We start from the raw sequence: 25059 nt of genomic DNA, 5'->3' as shown, positions 1-25059 counted from the left end.
CATGAGCCAGTCCTCATCGGGGATCAAAGGTGGACAGGGTCACCAATCTCAAACCTTTGTAATCACCTTCAAGGCTCTTAATCTCATGTTATTAATATGCATTATTATTATTATTATTATATTTATTTATTTTCTTTTGTATTTGCATAGTTTGTTGTTTTTGTTTGCATATGATTTCCTTTTTCTTTTGTCTGTCCTGTTGAGTACAGTTTTTTATGTTGGCGCGAGGCCAAGTGGTTAAGGCTTTCGTCTAGTGATCTGAAGGTCGCTCGTCGAGCCTTGGCTGAGGCAGCGTGTTGTGTCCTCGAGCAAGGCACTTAACCACACATTTGCTCTGCGACGACACCGGTGTCAAGCTGTATGGGTCCTAGTGCCCTTCCCTTGTACAACATCGGTGGCGAGCAGAGGGGAGACTTGCAGCATGGGCAACTGCCGGTCTTCCATACAACCCTGCCCAGGCCTGCGCCCTGGAAACCTTCCAAGGCGCAAATCCATGGTCTCGCGAGACTAACGGATGCCTGTTTGTGAATTCTATTATGGTTCTTTGCTTTACTGAGCTTGCCCACAGAAAAACGAATCTCGGGATCCCAGCAGAAGTGGTTCAGGCAGGTTCGATGTTGTCGTTTAAAGTTAAATTGGATAGAAATATGGACATGAAAGGAACGGGGGGTTATGGGCCGAGTGCAGGTTGGTGGGACTGAGTGAGAGTAACAGTTCGGCACGGACTAGAAGGGCCGACATGGCCTGTTTCCGTGCTGAAATTGTTATGCGGTTATATGAGGGGTTGATCATGACGAAAATCAACTCCTGTCTGTGCATGGACCTGCACCCACTGCAATTTGCTGATCGCCACAATCTGTCTACAGCAGATGCATTCTCACTGTCTCTCCACTCAGCCTTAGATCAGCAGGACAATAGCAATACACAAGTCAGGCTGCTGATTACAGCTCAGCGTTGAACACAATCAGCCACTCAATTGTAATCAACAAGCTCCAAACCTTGGGCCTCTGTACCTCCTTCTGCAACTGGATCCTCACCAGGAGACCACAGTCTGTGTGGATCAGAAATAACATCTCCTCCTTGCTGACAATCAACACTGACACACCTCAACGATGCGTGCTCAGCCCACTGCTCTACTCTCTCCACACCCACGTCTGTGTGGCCAGGCTCATCTATAAACTTGCCGATGACGCAACTATTGTTGGTGGAATTTCAGATGGTGACGAGGAGGAGGACAGGAGTGAGATCGATCAGCAAGTTGAGTGATGTCGCAGTAACAACCTCGCACTCAACATCATTAAGACAAAGGAATTGATTGTGGATTCAGGAAGGGGAAGTCGAGGGAACACACACCAGTCCTCATCGTAGGATCAGAAGTGAAAAGGGTGAACAGTTTCCATTTCCTGCTTGTCAACATCTCTGAGGAACTATCCTGGGCCCAACATATTGATGCAGTTACAATGAAGGCACAACACCGGCTATATTTCATTCAGAGATTGAGGGAAATCGGTCTGTCACTAAAGACACTTGCAAATTTCTACAGATGTACTGTGGAGAGCATTCAAACTGGTTGCATCACTGCCTGGTGTGGAGAGGCCTCTGCACAGGACCAGAAAATGCTGCAGAAAGTTGTAAACTCAGCCAGCTCCTTCATGGACACTGGACTCCACAGCATCCAGGACACAGTCAAAAGATGATGCCACAAAAAGGTGGCGTCCATCATTAAGGACCCCCATCACCCAGCACAGGCCGTCTTCTCATTGCTACCACCAAGGAGGATGTACAGGACCCCGAAGACACACTCACCGGTTCAGAAACAGCATCTTCCCCTCTGCCATCAGATTTCTAAATGGACAATGAACTCCAGAACACTTCCTCAGTATTTTCCCTCGCTTTTTGCAGTGCTCTTCAAATTTAACTTTATACATACTGATTGTAATTTGTAGTTTTTATCACTAGATATTGCAATGTACTGCTGTCACAAAACAACAAATTTCACCACATATGCCAGTGATATGAAACCTGATTCTGATACACAAACACACACAGCTGGGCTCAGACACACAACACTCCCACATTCCTCCCGTTGTGACTCCCTGCTTGCTCCGTGGCCCCCGGTATGAAGCTCAAACTGTTGCAACACCTGCCCTTTAAATTCATGTCTGAGGCTGTATTATATCTGTTCACTGTTTGAGATCGATATTAAATGAACAGCATTGAATGGGAAGGAGGGTTTGAATACAAGAATAAAGATCTCCTCTGAAGGTATATGGGGTCCTGGTGAGAGCGTACATGGAACACTGTGCCCAGGTCTGGTCTCTCTCCCAGAGTCAGCCTGTGGGATGAAGGGAATGAGTGAAGATTTCCCAGCTTGATAAGGGAGGTGAGGTTATGTCCTCAGAAATAGTATACTGACTAGTCCTGTCTCAAAATTAGAGAACTAAGGCCTGTATTGTGCTATAGGTTTTCTATGTTTCTATGTTTTTAAACACTCGATTCCATACATTCCACATGTTTCCATACATTCCACACGTTTACATAAAGGAGACGTTATTGATATTGGCCAAAAACAAGGAGGATCAGACGGGGAGCTCCAAGTTTTAGAATGAGCACTACTACAACCATTTTCCATGAGGAAAGTCGATGGCCAAACCTCAAAATACGATTCAAAATGTTAATATTTTCAAAAAAGGAAATTTGATACATACCTGTTGAATCAAGAATTTCTTCTACAAGTTCCTGATACATTTTGTTCCCATTCACAACTCTCTACCCTGCCCTTTTCCTTATAAAACTGGCAACCCCACCCATCTGTCAACTAACCTGTCAAGCCGAACGACAATATAATCCTACATAGGAATAAAAACTTAAAATGTGCAGGTTTCCTGAATAGATATAACATTGGAAAACTTTGACAAATGAGAAGTAAACTTCTTAAAGTCGTGACCACTATAAATCAGAGTTCTCGCATTTCATTGCAATATTTTAATCCTGTTATGTATGTTCACAAGTAGACTGGGATACAGACACCCCACCCAACAAATCTTCATTTTTAAAGCCTCCAACAAAACACCAGTTACACCAAGATACCTTTCTGCAGCTTTCACAATAATTTTAATTTACTCAGTAGGATGGGATGCCTGAGCAGTAAAATTCACCACATCATTTATAAACATCACAAACTTCATTTTATCCGGCAGTGAAGTATCTTTGGTGGGAGAACTGTGATGCTGGCATATCCACTGACGTCACAGTCTGTGCTCTGACTGGGAACACTTTATCCAGTTTACCTGCTCTGCTTGCTGTACTTGTCCATAACAGGCCCTTCTGCTCCTTGTGTTGTTCTGAACCAACTGAACCGGACATTTCATGCCTTACTAAACCAATCCCTCTGCCTACTCAAGGAACACATCCCTGTATTCTCCACACATTCATGTGGTATCTAATAGACTCCATCACATCTGCCTCCACCACCACCCCTGACATTCACTCCAGACACCCGTCACTATGAGTATAAAAAACAGAACTTGAAACACAAATCTCCCTTACAATTCTGAGTCAGGTTTTTAACATCTTTTGTAACTGTTTTTTTAAGCAGCAGCTGTGCCGAGAAAAGATGCAAAATTACACTAAATTACAAAATACATAAATAGTGCAAAAAGGACCAATGAGGTAGTTTTTTTCTCTTTTCTCCTGAAGTGCATGCCCTCTGGTATTAGACATTTCCTCCATAGAGATCAAAATACGGGTTGTCCACTCTGTCTGTGCCTCTCACGTTCCTGTAAACGTCTGTCAGACCTCCCTCAGCCTCAGCCGCTCCAGAGAAACTAGATCCCGAGATTGTCCATTCTCACTTTATCCAGGCAGCATCCTGTTTAGCCTCTTCCACTCACCATCCAAAACCACCGCATTATTCCTACATTAGAATGCAGTTCTCCAGATGCAACATAACTGCCTGACACTGGAACCAGTATCTGGAGTTGTGAACTCGGATTCCAAGCTCCCTCAGTAGATCAATACTGTCCAATCCCGCCCCATGAATATAACCGCAAGGGGGTAATGCTGAGCCTTTATAACACTCTAGTCAGACCACACTTGGAGTATTGTCAATAGTGTTGGGCTCCATATCTCAGAAAGGATCGGTCGTCATTGGAGAGAGTCCAAAAGAGGTTCAAAAGGATGATTTTGGGAATGAAGTGGTTAACATATGAAGAGCATTTGGCAACTTTGACCCTGTACTGACTGGGATTCTGAAGAATGCAGAGGGGATCTCATTGAAACCTGTTGAATGATGAAAGGACCAGATAAGGTGGATGTGGAGAGGATGTTTCCGATGGTGGGGCTATCAAAATCCAGAGGGCACAGCCACAAAAAATGAGGGTCCACCTTTTCAAACAGAGGTAAGTTTATAGTTTTTTATTAGACAGGGAGTATTGGATGTTTGGAATGCTCTGCACAGACTGCGGTACAGGCCAAGTCTGTGGGTATATTTAAGGCAGAAGTTGATTGTTTCCTGATCGGTCAGGGCATCAAAGGATATGGCGAGAGGTCAGGTGTATGGAATTGAGTGTGATCCGGGATCAGCCATGACGGAAAGGCAGCAGACTCGATGGGGTGAATGGCCTAATTCTGCTCCAATTACTTATGGTCTTATGGCCACAAACCCCCTTAATCATGATGAATCTCCTCTGCAGTCTTCCAGCACTAAACACCCTTTGTATGGAAAGCTAAGAAGACTGAATACAACTTTTCAAGAACTTTGGCAAGTCAGGCACCATCTATTGAGGGGAATAGAGTCGATGTTTGGGACAGAACCTCTCTCTTACAGCACTGACACAGGCCCTTTGGCCCAACCTTTCCCTGCAGTCCTGGTGTCCATTTAAATTAATCCCTCTGCCTGCCTTTGACATAGAACATAGAAATCTACAGCACATTACAGGCCCTTCAGCCCACAATGTTGTGTCGACCATGTGACCTACTCTAGAAACTGCCTAGGAGTTCCCTATCGTATAGTCGTCAATTTTTCTAAGCTCCATGTGCCTATCTAAAAGTCTCTTACAATACCCTATTGTAACTGCATCTACCACCATTGTTGGCAGTGCAGTATGACTTGGATAGGTTAGGTGAGTGGGAAAATTCATGGCAGATGCAATTTAATGCGGATAAATGTGAGGTTATCCGCTTTGGTGGCAAAAACAGGAAAACAGATTATTATCTGAATGGTGGCCGATTAGGAAATGGGAAGGTGCAACGAGACCTGGGTTTCATTGTACACCAGTCATTGAAAGTGGGCATGCAGGTACAGCAGGCGGTGAAAAAGGCCAATGGTATGCTGGCATTTATAGCGAGAGGATTCGAGTACAGGAGCAGGAAGGTACTACTGCAGTTGTACAAGGCCTTGGTGAGACCACACCTGGAGTATTGTGTTCAGTTTTGGTCCCCTAATCTGAGAAAAGACATCCTTGCCATAGAGGGAGTACAAAGAAGGTTCACCAGATTGATTCCTGGGATGGCAGGACTTTTATATGATGAAAGACTGGATCGACTAGGCTTATACTCATTGAAATTTAGAAGATTGATGGAGGATCTTATTAAAACATATAAAATCCTAATGGGATTGGACAGGCTAGATGCAGGAAGATTGTTCCCGATGTTGGGGAAGTACAGAACGGGGGGGGGGGGGGGGTCACAGTTTGAGGATAAAGGGGAAGCCTTTTAGGACCGAGATTGGGAAAAACTTCTTCACACAGAGAGTGGTGAATCTGTGGAATTCTCTGCCACAGGAAACAGTTGAGGCCAGTTCATTGGCTATATTTAAGAGGGAGGTAGATATGGCCCTTGTGGCTAAGGGGATCAGGGGGTATGGAGAGAAGGCAGGTACAGGGTTCTGAGTTGGATGATCAGCCATGATCATACTGAATGGCGGTGCAGGCTCGAAGGGCCGAATGGCCTACTGCACCTATTTTCTATGTTTTTCTATGTTTCTATTCCAGACACCATCCACACTCTGTGTGAAAAAATTAACCCCTGACATCCCCGTTGTACAGACTTCCAAGCACCTGAAAACTATGCCCCCTCATGTCAGTCATTTCGCTCCCTCTTTTGTATCCACATTCTTTTTGTAGTGAGGTGACCAGAATTGAACACAGTACTCCAAGTGGGGTGTAACTAAGACCTTATATAGCTTCAACATTCCCTCACAGCTCTTGAACTCAGTCCCACGGTTGATGAATCCATCACACCAGACGCCTTCTTAACAACACTGCCAACCTGTACAGCAGCTTTGAGTGTCGTATGGACACGGACCCCAAGATCTCTCTGACCCTCCACACTGCCAACAGTCTCACCATTAATGTTATATTCTGTGTTCAAAACTGACCTGTCAAACTGATCCGCTTCACACGTATCTGGATTGAACTCCATCTGCCACTTCTCAGCCCAGTTCTGCATCCTACTTATTTTCCGCTGTAATCTCTAACAACCCTCCAGACTCTCCACAACACCCCCAACTTTTGTGTCATCAAGTCAAGTCGCTTTTATTGTCATTTCGACCATAAACTGCTGGTACAGTACACAGTAAAAACAAAACCACGTTCCTCCAGGACCCTGGTGCTACATGAAACAACACAAAACTATACTAGACTGTGTGAGACAGCACAAGGCTACACTAGACTACGTAAAACAACATAAAAACTGCACTAGACTACAGCCCTGCACAGCACTACATAAAGTGCACAAAACAGTGCAGGGCAGTACAATAATTAATACACAAGACAATAAGCACAGTAGAGGACAAATTACAATATAATAATAAATGATGCAGATGTCAGTCTAGACTCTGGGTATTGAGCAGTCTGATGGCTGGGGGGAAGAAACTGTTGCACAGTCTGGTCGTGAGAGCCCGAATGCTTCGGTACCTTTTGCCAGATGGCAGGACGGAGAAGAGTTTGTGTGAGGGGTGCAATAGACAATAGGTGCAGGAGTCGGCCATTCGGCCCTTCGAGCCAGCACTACCATTCACTGTGATCATGGCTGATCATCCACAATCAGTACCCCGTTCCTGTCTTCTCCCCATATCCATTGACTCCGCTATCATTAAGAGCTCTATCTAACTCTTTCTTGAAAGCATCCAGAGAACTGGCCTCCACTGCCGTCAGGGGCAGAGCATTCCACAGATCCACAGCTCTCTGGGTGAAAATGTTTTTCCTCAACCCCGTTCTAAATGGCCTACCCCTTATTCTTAAACTATGGCCCTGTTCTGTACTCCCCAACATTGGGAACATGTTTCCTGCCTCCAGTGTGTCCAATCCCTTAATAATCTTATATGTTTCAATCAGATCCCCTCTCATCCTTCTAAATTCTAGTGTATACAAGCCCAGTCGCTCCAATCTTTCAACATATGACAGTCCCGCCATACCGGGAATTAACCTTGTGAACCTACGCTGCACTCCCTCAGCAGCAAAAATGTACTTCCTCAAATTTGGAGACTAAAACTGCACACAATACTCCAGGTGTAGTCTCACCGGGGCCCTGTACAACTGCAGAAGGACCTCTTTGCTCCTATACTCAATTCCCCTTGTTATGAAGGCCAACATGCCATTAGCTTTCTTCACTGCCTGCTGTCCTGCATGCTTACTTTCAGTGACTGATGTACAAGAACACCCAGATCTTGTTGTACTTCCCCTTTTCCGAACTTGACAACATTCAGAACATAATCTGCCTTCCTGTTCTTGCCACCAAAGTGGATAACCTCAAATTTATCTGCATTAAACTGCATCAGCCATGCATCTGCCCACTCACCCAACCAGTCCAAGTCACCCTGCATTCTCATAACATCCTCCTCACATTTCACACTGCCACTCAGCTTTGTGTCATCTGCAAATTTGCTAATGTTACTTATAATCCCTTCATCTAAATCATTAATGTATATTGTAAGTAGCTGTGGTCCCAGCACCGAGCTTTGCGGTACCCCACCAGTCACTGCCTGGCATTCTGAAAAGGACCAGTTAATCCCTACTCTTTGTTTCCTGTCTGCCAACCAATTTTCTATCCATGTCAGTACCCTACCCCCAATACAATGTGCTCTAATTTTGCCCACTAATCTCCTATGTGGGACCTTATCAAAGGCTTTCTGAAAGTCCAGGTACACTACATCCACCGGCTCTCCCTTGTCCATTTTCATAGCTACACCCTCAAAAAATTCCAGAAGATTAGTCAAGTGTGATTTCCCCTTTGTAAATCCATGCTGACTCAGACCAATCCTGTTACTGCTATCCAAATGTGCTGCTATTTCATCTTTTATAATTGACTCCAGCATCTTCCCCACCACTGATGTCAGATTATCTGGTCCATAATTCCGTTTTCTGTCTCCCTCCTTTCTTAAAAAGTGCGATAACATTAGCTACCCTCCAATCCACAGGAACTGATCCTGAATCTATAGGACATTGGAAAATGATTACCAATGCGTCCACAATTTCTAGAGCCACCTCCTTAAGTACTCTGGGATGCAGACCATCGATCCTGGGGATTTATCAACCTTCAGTCCCATCAGTCTATCCAACACCATTTTCTGCCTAATGTGAATTTCCTTCAGTTCCTCCGTTACCTTAGGCCCTCTGGCCATTATTACATCTGGGAGATTGTTTGTGTCTTGCCTAGTGAAGACAGATCGAAAGTACCTGTTGAACTCGTCTGCCATTTCTTTGTTCCCATAATAAATTCACCCGTTTCTGTCTTCAAGGGCCCAACTTTGGTCAGAATTATTTGTTTCCTCATCACATATCTAAAGAAGCTCTTACCGTCCTCCTTTATATTCTTGGCCAGCTAACCTAATCTTTTCTCCCCGTTTTGCCTTTTTAGTTATCTTCTGTTGCTCTTTAAAAGTTTCCCAATCCTCTGGCTTCCCCCTCATCTTTGCTATGTTATACTTCTCTTTTATTTGTATACTGTCCTTGACTTCCCTTGTCAGCCACGGTCGCCCCTTACTCCCCTTCGGATCTTTCTTCCTCTTTGAATGAACTGACCCTGCACCTTCTGTATTATTGCCAGAAATACCTGCCACTGGTGCGTGGGGCCCTTCACAATACTGTTAGCTTTGCGGGGCAGCGTGTGATGTAAATGTCTGTAATCAGCGGGGCCTTCTGGGAGTTGTAGTCATACCCCTCGCCTCCTCGCACGCTCCCTGCAAAGACATTTTTCCTCACCTGCCACAACTTTTGCCGGAACGGACTGACTGAGGCGACGAAGGAGAACCGCGCCCGTCCTTGTGGACGCCGAGTCCGGCGACCATCGACAGCAGCGACTCGCTGAACTTCGCCATGGCCATGGAGCGGAAGAGGAGGGGCCGAACATGGGGCAGATTTCCACCAGCCTATCGTAGCGCAGACCCACCACTAACCCCTGCTGTCAGTGGCTATATTGCCTGTCGGTCAAATCAGAACTCAGACGGTGATTAGTTAATATGAACGTCAGTCAGCCTCCTGTCCTGACGCGCTTGAGTTTGGATTTACTGTATATCGGGGACAGGCAGCCGATATATTTGAATGTGTTTGGTAAAGCAAATTGGGAGAAATGTAAGTTTTTATGTGATGATGCATCAGTCTCCGAGTAACACTATTAATAATAGAAGGGCACAGGCCGTGATGAGGAAGGCGGTGATTTACTGGAATTATATTGAGATAATATTTGAAGGGATATTAAACTTGGAGATGTTTGCGATGTGGTTAAGGAAATGGGGGGATTTGAAATGATCATATTATTCCAGTGTTGATTAATGAGGGCAAAATGATTGTGACTGAAACAGGGGAGGTTGTGTTACTGGCTGGGTCATTTGCTGTCATTCAAAATCAAGACCATTTAAGTGAAGAAGTTAAACAATGTAGGGATATGTTTTTCAGTGAATAAATACCCTGATGTGTTGGAACCCAGTCATAGTATCACTGATGTAGAGTTTTCTTTGCAGAAATTTAAGAAATCTATTATTAATTCAGGTCAGGCACCCCAGGGAAGTGTGATATATGTAATTGTAATTCTCTCTTGTGAAAATATTAAATTTTTGAATTCTGTTTGGAGATCAGGCCATCTTCTTCCCTCATGCAATATGGCAGCAGTTGTGCCTGTTCTGAAACCTGGGAGATCCCTGTCTGATCCTTCTCGTTTTGGGCCTATATCGTTAATGTCTCATTCATGTAAACTGATGGAATGTATGGTAATCGAGTGCTTGAGTTATATTTTGGAAAAGAGAGGTGATATAGCATTTTATCAGAGTGGATCTTGGAAGGGCAGAAAAACATTAGATTCAGTTTTAGATTTGGAAGATGATATTAGGTAAGCACAGTTAAATAAAGATGTTGTAATAGCAGTATTATTTGCTATTGTTACCACATATGATATGTTATGGACGGAAGGACTTTTGATCAAATTTTGGAGATTAGGAATGAGGGGAGATTGCATAATTTATCTGAGTTTTTTATTTGGACGGACTGTGCAGGAATGGGTGGGCACATGATATGAAATTATATGATTAAATTCTTGAGGAATAGTCTGTCATAAGTTTTCCAGACATGCAAATGGATAATAAACTGACATGGAAGCACCCTATCAGTAAAATAATTTATATGTGTGGCTATTCTAGGGTGCAACAGGAAAATCTTTGTTGATTTTCTATATTTGGTTTAATTCAATCTGTTCTTGATTCTGGCTATGTGGCTTAAGGATCAGCTTCATCTTCAACTTTATTCTGTTTGGGTGTGTACCAGCACAGGCTTTAAGATTGTGTTGTGGTGCAGTAAGGTCGTCTCCTGTTTCGGCTTTACTGGTTGAAATAGGATAATTGCCCTCACAATGACAGAGGGTGAAGTTGCTGTTAACATACTGGATTAATTTGAGGGGTAAAGAAATATCATCATGTTAAAGGTGTGCTAGAGGACTGTTGGGAACATCACAAGAAGAATGTTTTTAGTGTTGGGTGGCTGGGTTCTTATCAAACTGGGAATATGTGTGTATTGGATGATACAACATCTCCCACTGTAGCTTCCTCTGTAGCACCACCTTGTTTTTCCAATGACTTCAGTTGATTTTAGGTAACACAATAGGATTATGTTCTGCCTGAGAGTCTGCTGGTTCATCGGTATATTAATGAAAGTTATTATTATTCGGTAACCATTTTTACAGATGGATGAAATGATAATTTAACTGGGAATGTTGGTGTGGCTGTTTTCTTTCTTTGTGTCTGAATTGCAGGTAATGATAAAGAAATGACTTACCAGCCACTAATCAGTACATGAAGCATAATTCATTGTCATCCTTTTAGGCTGACAGTGGGTGGAAGAAATTGGTCCGTGCAAATTTGTAATTTCTTCAGAATCCTTTTCGGTTTTGATAAGACTTAAAACAGGTTATTCTAGCAGTAGGTCAGATTTGCCTTTAGAAACTCATCAAACAGTATTTCATATACAAGGTTTGGTTCATATATCTACACATTATGGATCCTGCACAGCGCACTGTTAAGGGAAATGATCAGGCTGACTGTTTAGCAAAAACACCTGTTAAAAGTTCAGCTGTGGAAATCAACCTTCCACTTAGCAAATCAGAAGCTGAGGGTTAAGAATTAGTGGCTTATGGCAAGACTTGTAAGATAATGGACACAAGGACAGACACCTTTACAGAATACATAAACCTGTTGGGTTTATAGAAGAAGGCCTGAAAACAAGAAGGGGGAAGGAATTATATTGACAGAACTTGGAATTGTCCACACTATGCTTAATTATACCTTGTATCTAATTGGAAAACTTCATTCTGTGTCATGTACATTTTGACATTATGAAACTGTTAAACACATACTATTTCAGTGTGAAGCATATCAGGCTGAAAAATCAATTGCAGTCTCAGTATGAACTTTGGGGGCCAGATGGGAGTGACTTTAAGCTAATTCACAGCATTTACTGGGAAAAGGCATGTAATAATGGTAATGTCACAATTGTAATGAGGGATTTCAATATGCAAGGGGATTGGGAAAATCAGGTTGGTGTCAGATCACAAGAGAGGGAATTTGTTGAATGCCTACGAGACGGCTTTTCAGAGCAGCTTGTGCTTGGGTCTACTTGGGGAAAGGTCACCCTTCATTGGGTGTTGTACAATAACCCTGACCTTATTCAGGAGCTTAAAGTAAAGGAACCCGTCAGAGGCAGTGATCATAATATAATTGAATTCATACTGCAATTTCATAGGGAGAAGCCTAAGTCACATGTAACCGTCTCACAATGGAATAAAGGGAATTACAGAGGCATGAGAGAGGTGAATTGGAGGAGGATACTGGTGGGAGGACGGTGAGCAGAGGTGGCTGAAGCATCTGGGAATAGCTCACAAGGTGCAGGATAGACATGTCTCACAGAAGAAGTTCTCAAGTGGCAGGGGTAGGCACCCGTGGCTGACAAGGGAAGTTAGGGACTGCTTAAAACCTGAGGAAATGTCATATAAGGTAGCACAAGTGAGTGGGATGCTGGATAAGTGGATTCTTTGAAAATCCAAAAAAAGGCAACTAACAAGCAATAAGAACGTTAAAGATGAAATATGAGGCAAATGAGCCAATAATATAAAGCTGGACACTCAGAGTTTTTTTTCCCAGTTAAATAAGGAGTGAAACGGAGACGAGAGTTGCCATTGGACGACTGGAAAATGATGCTGATGGGGGACAAAGAAATGGCAGATGAACTTAATGAATACTTTGCAACAATCTTCACTGTGGAAGACACAACAGGATTGAGTGACTTTGCTGTTACAAAGGAAAAAGTGCTGGACAAACTCAAAGGTCTTAAGGTGGATGAGTCATCTGGACCAGATGGACTACATCCCAGAGTCCTGAGGGATGTTGAAGAGATAATGGATGCATTGGTCACGATCTTTCAAGAATCACTTGATCCTGGCATGGTCCAGGAGGACTGGAAAATAGAAAATTGCACATTTCAGAAGGGAGAAAGGCAAAAGAAAGGAAATTATAGGCCAGTTAGCCGAACCGCAGTAGTTGGGATAGTATTGTAGTCTTTTTTTGAGGAGGAGTTTTCAAGGTATTTGGAGACTAATGATAAAATAAGTCAATGTCAGCATGATTTCTGTGAAAGAAAACCGTGCCTAACAAACCTTTAGAGGTCTTTGAGGAAGTGAAGAGGAGGGTGGACAAATGAGAGGCCGTGGATATCGTTTACTTGGATTTTCAGAAGGCCTTTGATAAGGTAGCACACACGAGACTGCTGAACACTATAAAATCCTATGGCATTACAGGAAAGATACTGGCATGGACAGAGGAATGGCTGACAGGCAGGAGGCAGCGAGTGGGAATAAATAGGGCTTTTTCAGATTGGCTGCCAGTGACTGGTGGTGTTCCTCAGGGGTCAGTGTTGGGACTGCTACATTGTTTGTCAGTGATTTAGATAATGTAATTGGTGGCTTTGTGGCAAAGTTTGTGGATGATGCAAAGAAAGGTGCAGGGGTAGGTAGTGCTGAGGAAGCAATACGATTACAGCAGGACTTGGACAAATTTGAAGAAGTGTTAAAAACATGGCAGATTGAATACAGTGTTGGGAAATATATGATCATGCATTTTGATCCAAGGAATAATATTACTCAGTATTATTTAACTAGACAGAAAATTCACAGGTGCAGGGGCTTAGGAGTTCTCCTGCAAGAGTCCCAGAAGGTTATTTCACATTTTGAGTCTGTGATAAAGAAGGGAAATGCAATGCTGGCTTTTCTCTGAAGGGGAATAGAATATTTAAGCAAGGAAATAATGCTGAGCATTTATAAGACACAAGTTAGGCCGTACTTGGAGTTTAATCAACGTTTTGGGTCCCATATCTCAGAAAGGAAAGGGGAGTCTCATTGAAACCTACCGAGTGTTGAACGGACTAGATAGAGTGGATGTGGAGAGGTTGTTTCATGTGGTGGGGATATCCAGACTAGAGGACACAGTCTCAACATTGAGGGGAGACCTTTTGAACAGAGGTCAGGAGGAATATTTTTAGCCAGAGAGTAGTGACCCTGTGGAATACTCTATCACAGACTGCGGTGGAGGCCAAGGCTGTGGGTATATTTAAGGCGGAGGTTGATCATTTCCTGATCGATCAGGCCATCAAAATACATGGAGAGAAGGCAGGAGTATGGGGTTGAGTGGGATCCGGGATCAGCCATGATGGAATGGCGGGGCGGAGTCGATGGGCTGAACGGCCTAATTCTGCTCCTGTGTGTTATGGTCTGACCAAGATTCACCCTGACCCCCCTCTCCCAGTCAGCACCGCCCCCACTTGTCCCATTTAACCTGTCTCAGTGCGGGTGGACTTTAGGACCCGGGGGAGCTCAGGACCCGCCGCCCCGCGGCTGCTGCTGAATCCGCGGTGTTTCTGTTCCGTTGTCGGATGCGGTGAACGAGTTAAAATTAACGGATCGATAATTCTCATCTCGTGTTTTTTTCACTCTCCGCACATTTATATTTACAGGGACTTTACTCCTGACGCCGGTCCCGGGACCCGACCCGATTACAGACCCGGAGCGGAACCGGAGCAGATTCTCAGCCACTGGTTTCCATCCCAGGTCGCGAAGAGAGGATAAAGTTTCCCCGTGAATTTATTCCCAGTGAAGGTGTGGAGATCGGACTTGGTCTCCGCGTTGTAAAATGAAACTGTCCCGGACTGGTAACTGAGATAAACTCCCACCCTCCCGGGGATGGGACCGGCAGGGAGACGGGACTCAGGGGAGAGGAACTCGTCACAATCCCGATATAACACGTCATCAACCCGCCCGATGACCCAGAATCCGGTCTCCGGACTCACTCTGACCCGTCCCTCCCTCTCCACAGACTCTGCGGCGACTCCCAGACACCAGCCCCGATTCCCCGTCACCTCCACCTCCCAGTAATGTCTCCCCGATGTGAATCCCTCCGATCCCAGCACACATTCCCAGAATGTGAATCTCTTCCCGGTGTCAGGGAGATTCCTCCAGGTCCCGGTCCATCTCACACTCTTCCGATCCTCAGACACCTCGAGCCACGGATGCGCCGTTTCCACATCCAGGGTGACAGAGACTGGGGGGGAGAAGCAGAGAATTAGAGAGTCCCCGGGTATCGGGGGGACACTCGGGCAGCGCCGCCCCGGGAATCGGGGGGAGACTCGGGCAGCGCGGCCCCGGGGATCGGGGGGAGACTCGGGCAGCGCGGCCCCGGGGATCGGGGGGAGACTCGGGCAGCGCGGCCCCGGGGATCGGGGGGAGACTCGGGCAGCACGGCCCCGGGGATCAGGGGGAGACTCGGGCAGCGCGGCCCCGGGGATCGGGGGGGAGACTCGGGCAGCGCGGCCCCGGGGATCGGGGGGGAGACTCGGGCAGCACGGCCCCGGGGATCGGGGAAAGGCCGCTAGGCCTCAGGCGCGGTCGGGTGGCCGACACGAACCTTTCCCGAGGTTTGACCGAACGAAAGCGGATGGACAACGAATATCTCCCCAAGGGTTTTCCGCTGGACGGAGAGCAGAGATTTCCCGATCAAACAGACACAAAATGCTGGAGGAACCGAGCGGGTCAGGCAGCGTGTGTGGGGAGAGATTGACAGTCTACGGTTCAGGTCGACATCTTCCCTCAAGATCAGAAATAAATAGACAGCAGAAACGAGTGCGGGAAAGGGGTGGATTAAGATGGGAAAGAGGTGAGTGAATAGATTTAAACTGGAGGTCACGGAGGCCCATCGGCCCAACTCGTTTGTGCTGACCAACTTGCTCTAGTGAGCTAGTCCCATTTGCCCATTATTCTTTTCACCTTTTCTTATCCACGGCCCTGCCAGGATGTGTTTTAAAACATTCTCCCTGTACCCATCTCTACAGTTGATCAAGGGCCCGGTGTAAACAGAGATAACCCTCTTCCCTGTCCATTGTACCATGAATTTTAGTGCCATTAACAAACCTACTAACTATGTCACCGACATTATCATCCAAATCATTAATAGGAATGACAAACAACCCCGGCCCCAGCACTGACCTCTGCAGGTCACAGGCCTCCTGTCCTCTGTGTTTAAGAGACACTTGGACAGATACTTCAATAGGCAAGGCACAGAAGGAGACTGGCCTAATGCTGGCCAATGCGATGAATGTAGATGGGGAAATAGGTCAGCACAGATGTGATGGGTCGAAGGGCACATTTCTATGCTGTACGGCGATGGTTCTGTGAACTGAATGGATAAGAACCCCCAAACCCCCCTCTCCCTTTGGGTGCTGGGAATTTCAAACAGACAGTGACCCCTGACCCTTGACTCCTCAGACAGGGAAACATCCTCCCTGTATCCTGCCTGTTGACCCCAGAAGAATTTTTTGTTTCCCTGAGATCTCCTCTCTTTCTTCTGAACAGGGAACAGAGAACATAGAACAGTACAGCACAGGAACAGGCCCTTCATCCAATGTTAACATTCATTTGTGAGTGTGAAGTGTGGAGTGGGGGAGTGTGAAGGTTCGAGACAGTAAAGGAGGTGATAATGGGAAACAGCAGCGGAGAGATAAACGGCAGATTGAACCAGAACCAGGTGGGAGAGGGGTGGAAAGCCTGTGGGTGAACTGTGTGTGTAGACGTAACAAGAAGCTGGAGTGGGACAAAGGTGGAGATGAGGATCCCTTTGTCCCCTTTCCCACAACCCCATCACTCGCAGCCCCTCAAGAGGAAAGGGGAGGAATTTTCAGGGACCCTTAAGCAACACATGTCCTGATGAAGTGTTTCAGTCTGAACTGTTGACTGTTTACTCTTTTCCATCGATGCTTCCTGACCTGCTGAGTTCCCCCAGCATTTTGTGTTTTTTGCTCTACTTTAAATATACTTAATTATTTGCCTCCACAGCTGCCTGTGGCAGATTCACTGTCCTGTGGCTGAAGAAATTCCTCCTCATCTCTGTTCTAAATCGACACCCTCTAGTCGAAGGCTGTGCCTTGTGTTCTCGACCCAGCCGCTATAGGAAACATCCTTCCGACATCCACTCTCTCCAGGTAGGTGTCAGTGAGATCAGGCCAAGACCCTTCATCAGGACCTGTGTTGCTTGGATTACCAGCATCTGCAGATTTTCTCATGTTTGATTTTTAAAGCAGAAGTTGATATGTAAACTTCTTGATTAGTCAGGGTGTCAAATGTTAATGGGGAGGAGGCGGGAGAGTAGAGTTGAGAGGGATATAAATCAGCCATTCTTCTGAACTCCCATGAGTACAGGCCCAGAACCATCAAACACTCCTCATATGTTAACTCTTTTATTCCCAAAATCATTCTTGTGAACCTCCTGGATCCTCTCTAATGCCAGCACATCTTTTCCGATATAAGGGACCCAAAACTGCTCACAATACTCCGTGTGGTCTGACCAATGCCTTATAAACACTCAGAATGACATCCTATTCGAATCCTCTCGAAATGAATGCTAACGTTGAGCTTGCTGAGCTTAACACTGACTCAAACTGCAATTAAACATCAGGGAATCCTGCACAAGGACACCCAAGTCCATTCTGCACCTCTGATTTTTGAATTTTCTCACTGTTTACAAAATCGTCTATGCCTTTATTCCGCCTGCCAAATTGCATGCACGACTTCGCTACTCGATAATCCATCGATCACATCTTTGTCCATTTTCGAATCTGTCTCTGTCCTTCCCCAGACTCTGAGCTTCTGCACCACTACCTTCCCCTTCACCTAACTTCATCTCATCTGCAAACTTGGCCACAAAGGCAACAATTCTGTCATCCAAATCATTCTTTGTCTATCTTGGCTTTGTGTTTCTCGAAGAATTCCAGCAGATTTGTCGGGTAAGATTTCCCCTTCAGGGAAGGCACGCTGTCTTTGCCCTATTTTATCATGTGCCTCCATGTACCCAAAAGCAGTTCCATTAATACTGGACTCCAGCATCTTTCCAAGCACACCACATCCAGACTAACACACCTGTAATTTTCTTTCCTCAGCTGCTCTGCCTTCTTAAAGAGTGAAGTGACCTGTGCAATTTTCATTTGTCTTGAATATCCAATTATCTAGTGATCCCTGAAAGATCATTATAAATGCCCCCATATTCTCTTCAGCTAACTCTTTCCGAACACTGGGGTGTAGTCCATCTGGTCCAGGTACCCTCAGACCATCAATCTTCCCACGCACTTTCTCCTCAGTAACATCAACAACACTCAATTCTGTCCCCAGACACTCTCACATTTCTGACATACAGCTGGTATCTTCCACAGTGAGGATTGACACAAAATATTAAATAAGTACTTCGACAATGTATTTTGTCACATGTCTCCTCTCCAGTGTCATTTTCTTGGGGTCCAATATCCACTCTTGCCTCTCTTTTACTCTTTAGAGTTTTGTGTCCTCTTGAGTATTGTCGGCAAGCTTTCCCTCATATCTCATTTTCTCTCCTTCGGGCTTTGTAATTGCTTTCTGTTGATTATCAAAATCTCCTCAACACTTCAACATGCTGCTAATTTTTGCTCTATTGTATGCCCTCTCTTTCACTTTTATGCTGTCTTTGACTTCCCTTCTTAAACAAGGTTGCCTCATTCTCCGTGGATAATACTCCTCCGTCTTTGGGATTTACCTATCCAAATTGCCCCCAGAAATTCCAGTCATTGTTGTTCTGCAATCATCCCTGCTGGTGTCCCCTCCCAATCTACTTTGGTCAGCTCTTCCCTCATGCCTCTGTAACTAACTTTACTCCACTCTAATACCGATACATCTGACTTTATCTCCCTCTCAAACTCCAGGGTGAATTCTATCATTTTATGATCACTGCTTCCTAAAGTTTCTTTTCCCTTAGTCTCCCAAATCATATCTGGTTCACTATACAAATCCCACTCTAGAATTGCCTTTCTCCCATTGGGCTCAACCACAAGCAGTTCAAAAAAGCCATCTTGGGGACTTTCTACAAATTCCCTCTCTTGGGATGCAGCACCAACCTGATGTTCCCAATCTACCTCCTTGTTGAAATCCCCCATTCCGACTGTCACATTGCAATTTTTTTTCCATTTCCTAGTGTAATTTGTATCCCATTTCGATCCTGGCTACTATTTAGAGGTCTGTATATAATTACCATCAGGGTCTTTTTACCCTTGCAGTTTTTTAACTCTACCCACAATGACTCAACATCTTCCAATCCTATGTCACCTCTCTCTAAGGATTTCATTTCATTTTTTACAACAGAGCCTCCCCAGCCCCTCTGCCTACCTGCCTGTCCTTTGAACACAAGGTGTATCCTTGGATGTTGGGCTTCAACCAGCATCTCCTTTCAGCCGCAACTCAGTGACGTCAACAACGTTATACCTGCCAATCTCTACCAGTGCTACAACATCATCTACCTTATTCCATATACTGGAGCATTCAAATATAACACCTTCAGTCCTGTATTCATCAGCCTATTCGACACTGTCCACCGGAACTTAAGCAAGGTCTATGATATCAATGATAGACCACAGTTCGGGTATTGTCTGCATGTCCACTTCCTCGAATATAGTGAAACATAGAAACACAGAAAACATAGAACACAATACAGGCCCTTCGGCCCACAAAGCTGTGTTGAACATGTCCCTACCTTAGAACTACCTAGGCCTTACCCATGATCCTCTATTTTTATAAGCTCCATGTAGCCATTCATGAGTTTCTTAAAAGACCCTGTCGTTTCCGGCTGCAGCACCACCAGCAGCAGCCCGTTCCGCGCACTCACCATTCTCTGCATAAAAAAACATACCTCCGACATCTCTGTATCTCCTTCCAAGCACCTTCAAACTATGCCCTCTCATGCTAGCCATTTCAGCCCTGGGAAAAAGCCTCTGACTGTCCACAAGATCAATGCCTCTCATTATCTTGTACACCTCTATCAGGTCACCTCTCATCCTCCGTCGTTCCAAGGAGAAAAGGCCGAGTTCACTCAACCTATTCTCATAAGGCATACCCCCCTCCAAAAAAAAAACAGGCAACATCCTTGTAAATCTCCTCTGCACCCTTTCTATTGGTTTCCACATCCTTCCTGTAGTTGTAGTGAGGTGACCAGAATTGAGCACAGTACTCCAAGTGGACTGACCAGGGCCTTATATACGTGCAACATTACCTCTCGGCTCTTAAACTCAATCCCACGATTGATGAAGGCCAGTGCACCGTACGCCTTCTTAACCATAGAGTCAACCCGTGTAGGATATCATTACACTGGACAGGAAGGTTCAGGAGGATGTTACCGGGACTGAGGGGGCTTGGATTAAAAGTAGAGAGTGTTTAAGCTTGGGCTATTTCGCTGTAGTGTAGGATGTTGATTGTTGATCCCTTATCGAGGTAAATACATTCACAACGGGCTGAGATAAAGTGAGTCTTTTTCTGAGAAATGGGAGTACAGAACCAGAGGGCTCAGATTGAAAGTGAGAGGGGAAGTTTTTATGAGGGATCTGTGGGGCAACATTCTCACAGACAGGTGGGTGGGCAGATGGAATTTGCTGTCAGATGCTGTAGAAACAGGTAAAATTAAAATAGTTTAAGATGAACTTACACAGGTACATAGATAGGAAGTGGTTAGAGGGATATGGGGCAAACACACACAAATGGGACATGCTCAAGAAGACATCTTGGTCTTGCAGATGTATGAAGTGGTTCATGGGTTCAAACCCTCCCAGATCATCCTCCTGAGGAATCTCACCCTGGAGTCTGTCTGTGAACTGTTGATGTGACATCACATCAGAGGGCAGCTCTCTGCACAGAACAGACTGGGTAAGGACGGCAGGTTTCATTCCTAAGTCGGAACGTGGGCCTATTTCTTTGACCATGTGTCACACTCAGATATTATGTGTGTATATGTGTTACTCTGTGTGTGTGTGTGTTGTTTGTGGTAAATATCAGTGTGTTTGTGTGTACACATTGAAGGAGAGTGTGCACATTGAAATATTTGTATGGCACAGCGTGTCATCACATGTCTGGTGTGTGCTGCCAATGTGTGACATGTGTGAGTTGTTTAAATAAATAAATTACCGTGTCTGAAGAGAATAGTTTCTAGATTATTGAAGGAAATATCAACGTACATTGCTGCGTCTCTGACTACAATCTGCCAATCCTTCCTGTGTATGTGTGTGTCGGGCTGTTTTGCCAGTCTGGTTATGCTGTGTGTGCTTCTCCTGAGATGAAATCCTGAATGATGTCAATGCTGGCTGGGTTGTCTGGGCTCATTCTCACAATGCTTCAATGTTGTGGTCTGATAACCATAAGCCCATAAGACATAGGAGCAGAATTTGGCCATTTGGCCCACTGTGACTGCTCCACCATTCAATCATGGCTGATCCTTTTCTTCTCCTCCTCAGCCCCACTCCCCGGCCTTCTCGCCACAACCTCTGATACTGTGTGCAATCTAGAACCTGTCAAGTTCGGCCTTAAATATGCCCAACAACCTGGCCTCCACGGCTGCCTGTGGTAACGAGTTCTGCAAATTCACCACCCTCCGGCTAAAGAAATTTCTCTGCGTCTCTGTTTTTAAATAAGACACCCCTGTATCTTGAGGCTGTGCCCTCTTGTCCCAGACTCTCCCACTATGGGAAACATCCTTCCCACATCTACTCTGTCTTGGCCTTTCAACATTTAAAGGGTTTCAGTGAGATCCCCCATCATCTTTCTAAATTCCAGTGAGTACGGTCACAGAGCTATCAAACGTTTCAAGTCTGATAACCCTTTCATTCCTGGAATCATCCTTGTGAACCTCCTCTGGACCCTCTACGATGCCAGCACATCCTTTCTCAGATGAGGAGCCCAAAACTGTTCACAATATTCAAGGTAATGCCTCACCAGTGCCTTATAAACCCTCAGCATCACATCCCTGCTCCTGTATACTAAACTCCTTGAACTGAATGCTAACATTGCATTTACCTTCCTCACAACTGACTCTACCTGCAAGTTAACCTTCAGGGTGCTCTGCAGAAGGACCCCCACATCCATCTGCATCTCAGATTTTTGAATTGTGTCCCCATTTTAAATAATCTGCGTATTATGTCTCCTACCACAATGCATGACCATGAATTTCCCAGCATTGTGTATCATTTGCCACTTTCTTGCCGAGTCTCCTCATCCAAGTCCTTCCACAGCCTACCTGTTTCCTCAACACTACTGGCCCCTCCACCAATCTTATTATATGCCAACTTGTCCTATCTTGTCCAGTATCACCAAGTATTCCATAACCTCATACTTAACAATTGACACTAATGTCTTCCCACCCACAGAGGTGAGGCTAACTGGTGTATAACTTCATTTCTGCTGCCTTCCTCATGACTAAGAGTTGGGTGACATTTGTAATTTCCAGTCCTCTGACACCATACCAGAGTCCAATGATTTTTGAAAGATCATTTCAAATGCCTCCACAATCTCTACCGCTACCTCTTTCAGAACACTAGGGTGCAGTTCATCTGGTCCGAGTGACGTATGTCCCTTTTTGAGCACCTTCTCCCTTGTAACAGTAACTGCACTCACTTCTCTTCCCTCACACTCTTCAACACCTGACACAGTGCCAGTGTCTTCCACAGTGAAGACTGATGAAAATACTCATTTAGTTCATCTGCCATCTCTTTTTCCCCTGTTATTATATATCCAGCCTCATTTTCTAGTGGTCCTATATCCACTCTCATCTCTATTTTATTTCCTCGCAATACTTGAAAATCAATTTGATATTGTTTGTTTGTTTGACCTGCTGCGTTCGCCAGGAACTTTGATGTGTGTTGCTTGATATTGTTTGCTTACTTGTTTTATAAAGACAGGTGTGTAAAAAGGGCCTGAAGGATCATTGGAGACCCAAGTCACCCCAACAACAAACTGTACCAGTCGCTACCATACAGGAACTGGTTCCGCAGCATAAACACCAGAACCAACAGGGTCCGGGGACAGCTTCTTCCACCGGGCCATCAGACTGCTTAACTCGTGCTGAGACAACTGTATTTCTATGTTATATTGACTGGAATGTTATACATATTATTTATCATAAATTACTGTAAACTGCACATTTAGACGGAAGATTTTTCCTGCTTGTTTATAGAAAGGATGTAAGTAGTAAAGTCAATTCAATTCAATTCCATATTTCATTTTTCCCCTCCCATTCATTTTTTTCAGTTCCTCTCTGTAGGTATTTAAAAGCCTCCCAATTCGCTGTCTTCCTATTAATTTTCACTTTGTTGTATGCCCACTCTTTGGCATTTACATTAGCTTGTCTTCCCTTATCAGCCACGATTGTACTATTTTGCCATTTGAGTATTTATTTATTTTTGGAATATATCTATCCTTCACCTTCCTCATTTTCCCAGAATCTGATATCATTTCTGCTCTGCTGTCATCCCAGACAACATCTCTCTCCATTTTACTTTGGCCAACTCCTCTTTCAGACCACTGTAATTTCTTTTACTCCTCTGGAATACTACAACGTCAGACTTTACTTTTTTCCTTATCAAATCTCAAGTTGAACTCAGTCATGTTGTGAGCACGGCCTCCTCAGGTTTTTTTCCTAAGATATCATCTCCAGTTCAATACATAACACCCAATCCAGTAGAGCTGTTCCCCGAGTTGGCTCAATGATAAACTGCACTAAAAAGTTATCACATGGCATTCAACAAATTCACTCTCTTGAGATCCATTATCAATCTAATTTTCCCAATTGACCTGCTTGTTGAATTCTCCCATGACTATTGTAACATTGTCTGTTTCATTGGCCTTCTCTATTTCCAGTTGTAATCTGTGGTCCACATCCAGCTACTGTTGGGATCCTGTATATGACTGTCATCAGTGTCATTTTCACTTCTGAATTTCCTTCACTCAACCCACAAGGAATCAACATCTTCCAATCCTATGTTACATCTTTCTATTGATTTACCAGGAGAGCCATTTCACCCCCTCTGCCTACCTTCCTAACCATCTGATGCAACGTGTAACGTTGGACATTCATCTCCCAAGTACAACCATCCTTCAGTCATGATTCAGTGATGGCCACAGCATCATACCCGACAAACTGTAATAATGCAACAAGATCATCCACCCTATTTCTCACACTCCATGCATTGAGATATGACGCTTTGGGTACTGTATTTCCTATCCTTTTTCATTCTGCATCCCTCATGCACTGATACTCACCCAGCTGGCTGCAGTTTTGTCCTCGTATCTGGCTGCCCCATCTGACAGTCTGACTGCACACTATCTTTGCATTTTTACCATCAATCCTACCCCTTCACTCGTTCCTAACCACCCCCCCCCCAACAAATTAGTTTAAACCCTCCCCAACAGCTCTATCAAACCTCCCTGTGAGAATATTGTTCTCCCTCGGGTCCAGGTGCAACCCATCCCTTTTCAGCAGGTCATTTCTCCAGCAGAAAAGATCCCAATGATCCAAAAACCTGAAGCCCTGCCCCCTGCACCAGCTTCTCAGGCATGCTTTAATCTGCCAAATTATCCTGCTCCTACCCTCACCAGCACGTCGCACAGGCAGCAATCCAGAAATTATAAACCTGAAGGTACTGCTTCTGAGCTTTCTACCAAGCTCTCCAATTTCTATTTTCAGGACCTCTTTGTTTTTACTTCCAATGTCATTGGTCCCAAAATATACCGATATATATGACTCTCCCCCTCTCCCCCCCCCCACTAAAATGCTGCAGACACGACCCGAAGCATCCCTGATTCTGGGAACTAGGAGGCAACATACCATTTGGGTGTCCCGTTCACATCCACAGATTCTCCTGTCTGTTCCCCGACTGAGTCCCCAATCACTACCGCTCCCCTCTTTTCCCTCGAACAACAGTGAGAGTTGCCAATCCAGAAGGGGGAAGACCTGCGTCAATCAGAGTCTGCACTCACAGAGCATGAAGGACTTGTGTATTTTTCTGACAACCCCGGTGACTACACTGATGCCCGCTTTTATTCCCTGCAATATCATAAGATCAGTATTAATTTCCCATCTCCTGTGGTAGGATTCAAACTCATGTCTTGGCATGTTAGTGCAGTGGCCTGGGATCAGGACCCAGTGGTTCATCGGCCAGTCCCGTGTATTGGTTGTATTGTGACCCTGTGCTGGTG

General features: G+C 44.9%; 1 protein-coding gene and 1 long non-coding RNA gene across 6 annotated transcripts in view; one reads left to right on the top strand and one right to left on the bottom strand.

Annotated features, from left to right (window-relative positions):
- The window catches only part of LOC140185371 (zinc-binding protein A33-like), a 36980-nt gene that overhangs the window by 5145 nt on the left and 6776 nt on the right, over positions 1 to 25059 (bottom strand). The window contains exon 6 of the mRNA XM_072238754.1: positions 9204 to 15073. Within this exon, the coding sequence (XP_072094855.1) occupies positions 14529 to 15073 (545 nt within the window). The 3' untranslated portion in view covers positions 9204 to 14528. The remainder of the gene's footprint in view (positions 1 to 9203; positions 15074 to 25059) is intronic.
- On the top strand, positions 14482 to 23003 carry LOC140185391 (uncharacterized). 5 transcript variants are annotated; one of them, XR_011882583.1, is made up of 4 exons: positions 14482 to 14631; positions 16861 to 17006; positions 20610 to 20739; positions 22760 to 23003. It is a non-coding gene; the product is annotated as an uncharacterized lncRNA (long non-coding RNA). The 5 variants fall into 5 exon arrangements; XR_011882581.1 differs by lacking the exon at positions 14482 to 14631 and adding an exon at positions 14808 to 15063; XR_011882584.1 differs by lacking the exon at positions 14482 to 14631 and adding an exon at positions 15352 to 15685.

The sequence above is a fragment of the Mobula birostris genome, chromosome 20 (assembly GCF_030028105.1).
Source record: "Mobula birostris isolate sMobBir1 chromosome 20, sMobBir1.hap1, whole genome shotgun sequence".
Lineage (NCBI taxonomy): Eukaryota > Metazoa > Chordata > Chondrichthyes > Myliobatiformes > Myliobatidae > Mobula > Mobula birostris.
The sequence above is the reverse complement of the archived record's forward strand: the minus strand, read 5'-3'. Positions and strand labels throughout refer to the sequence as shown.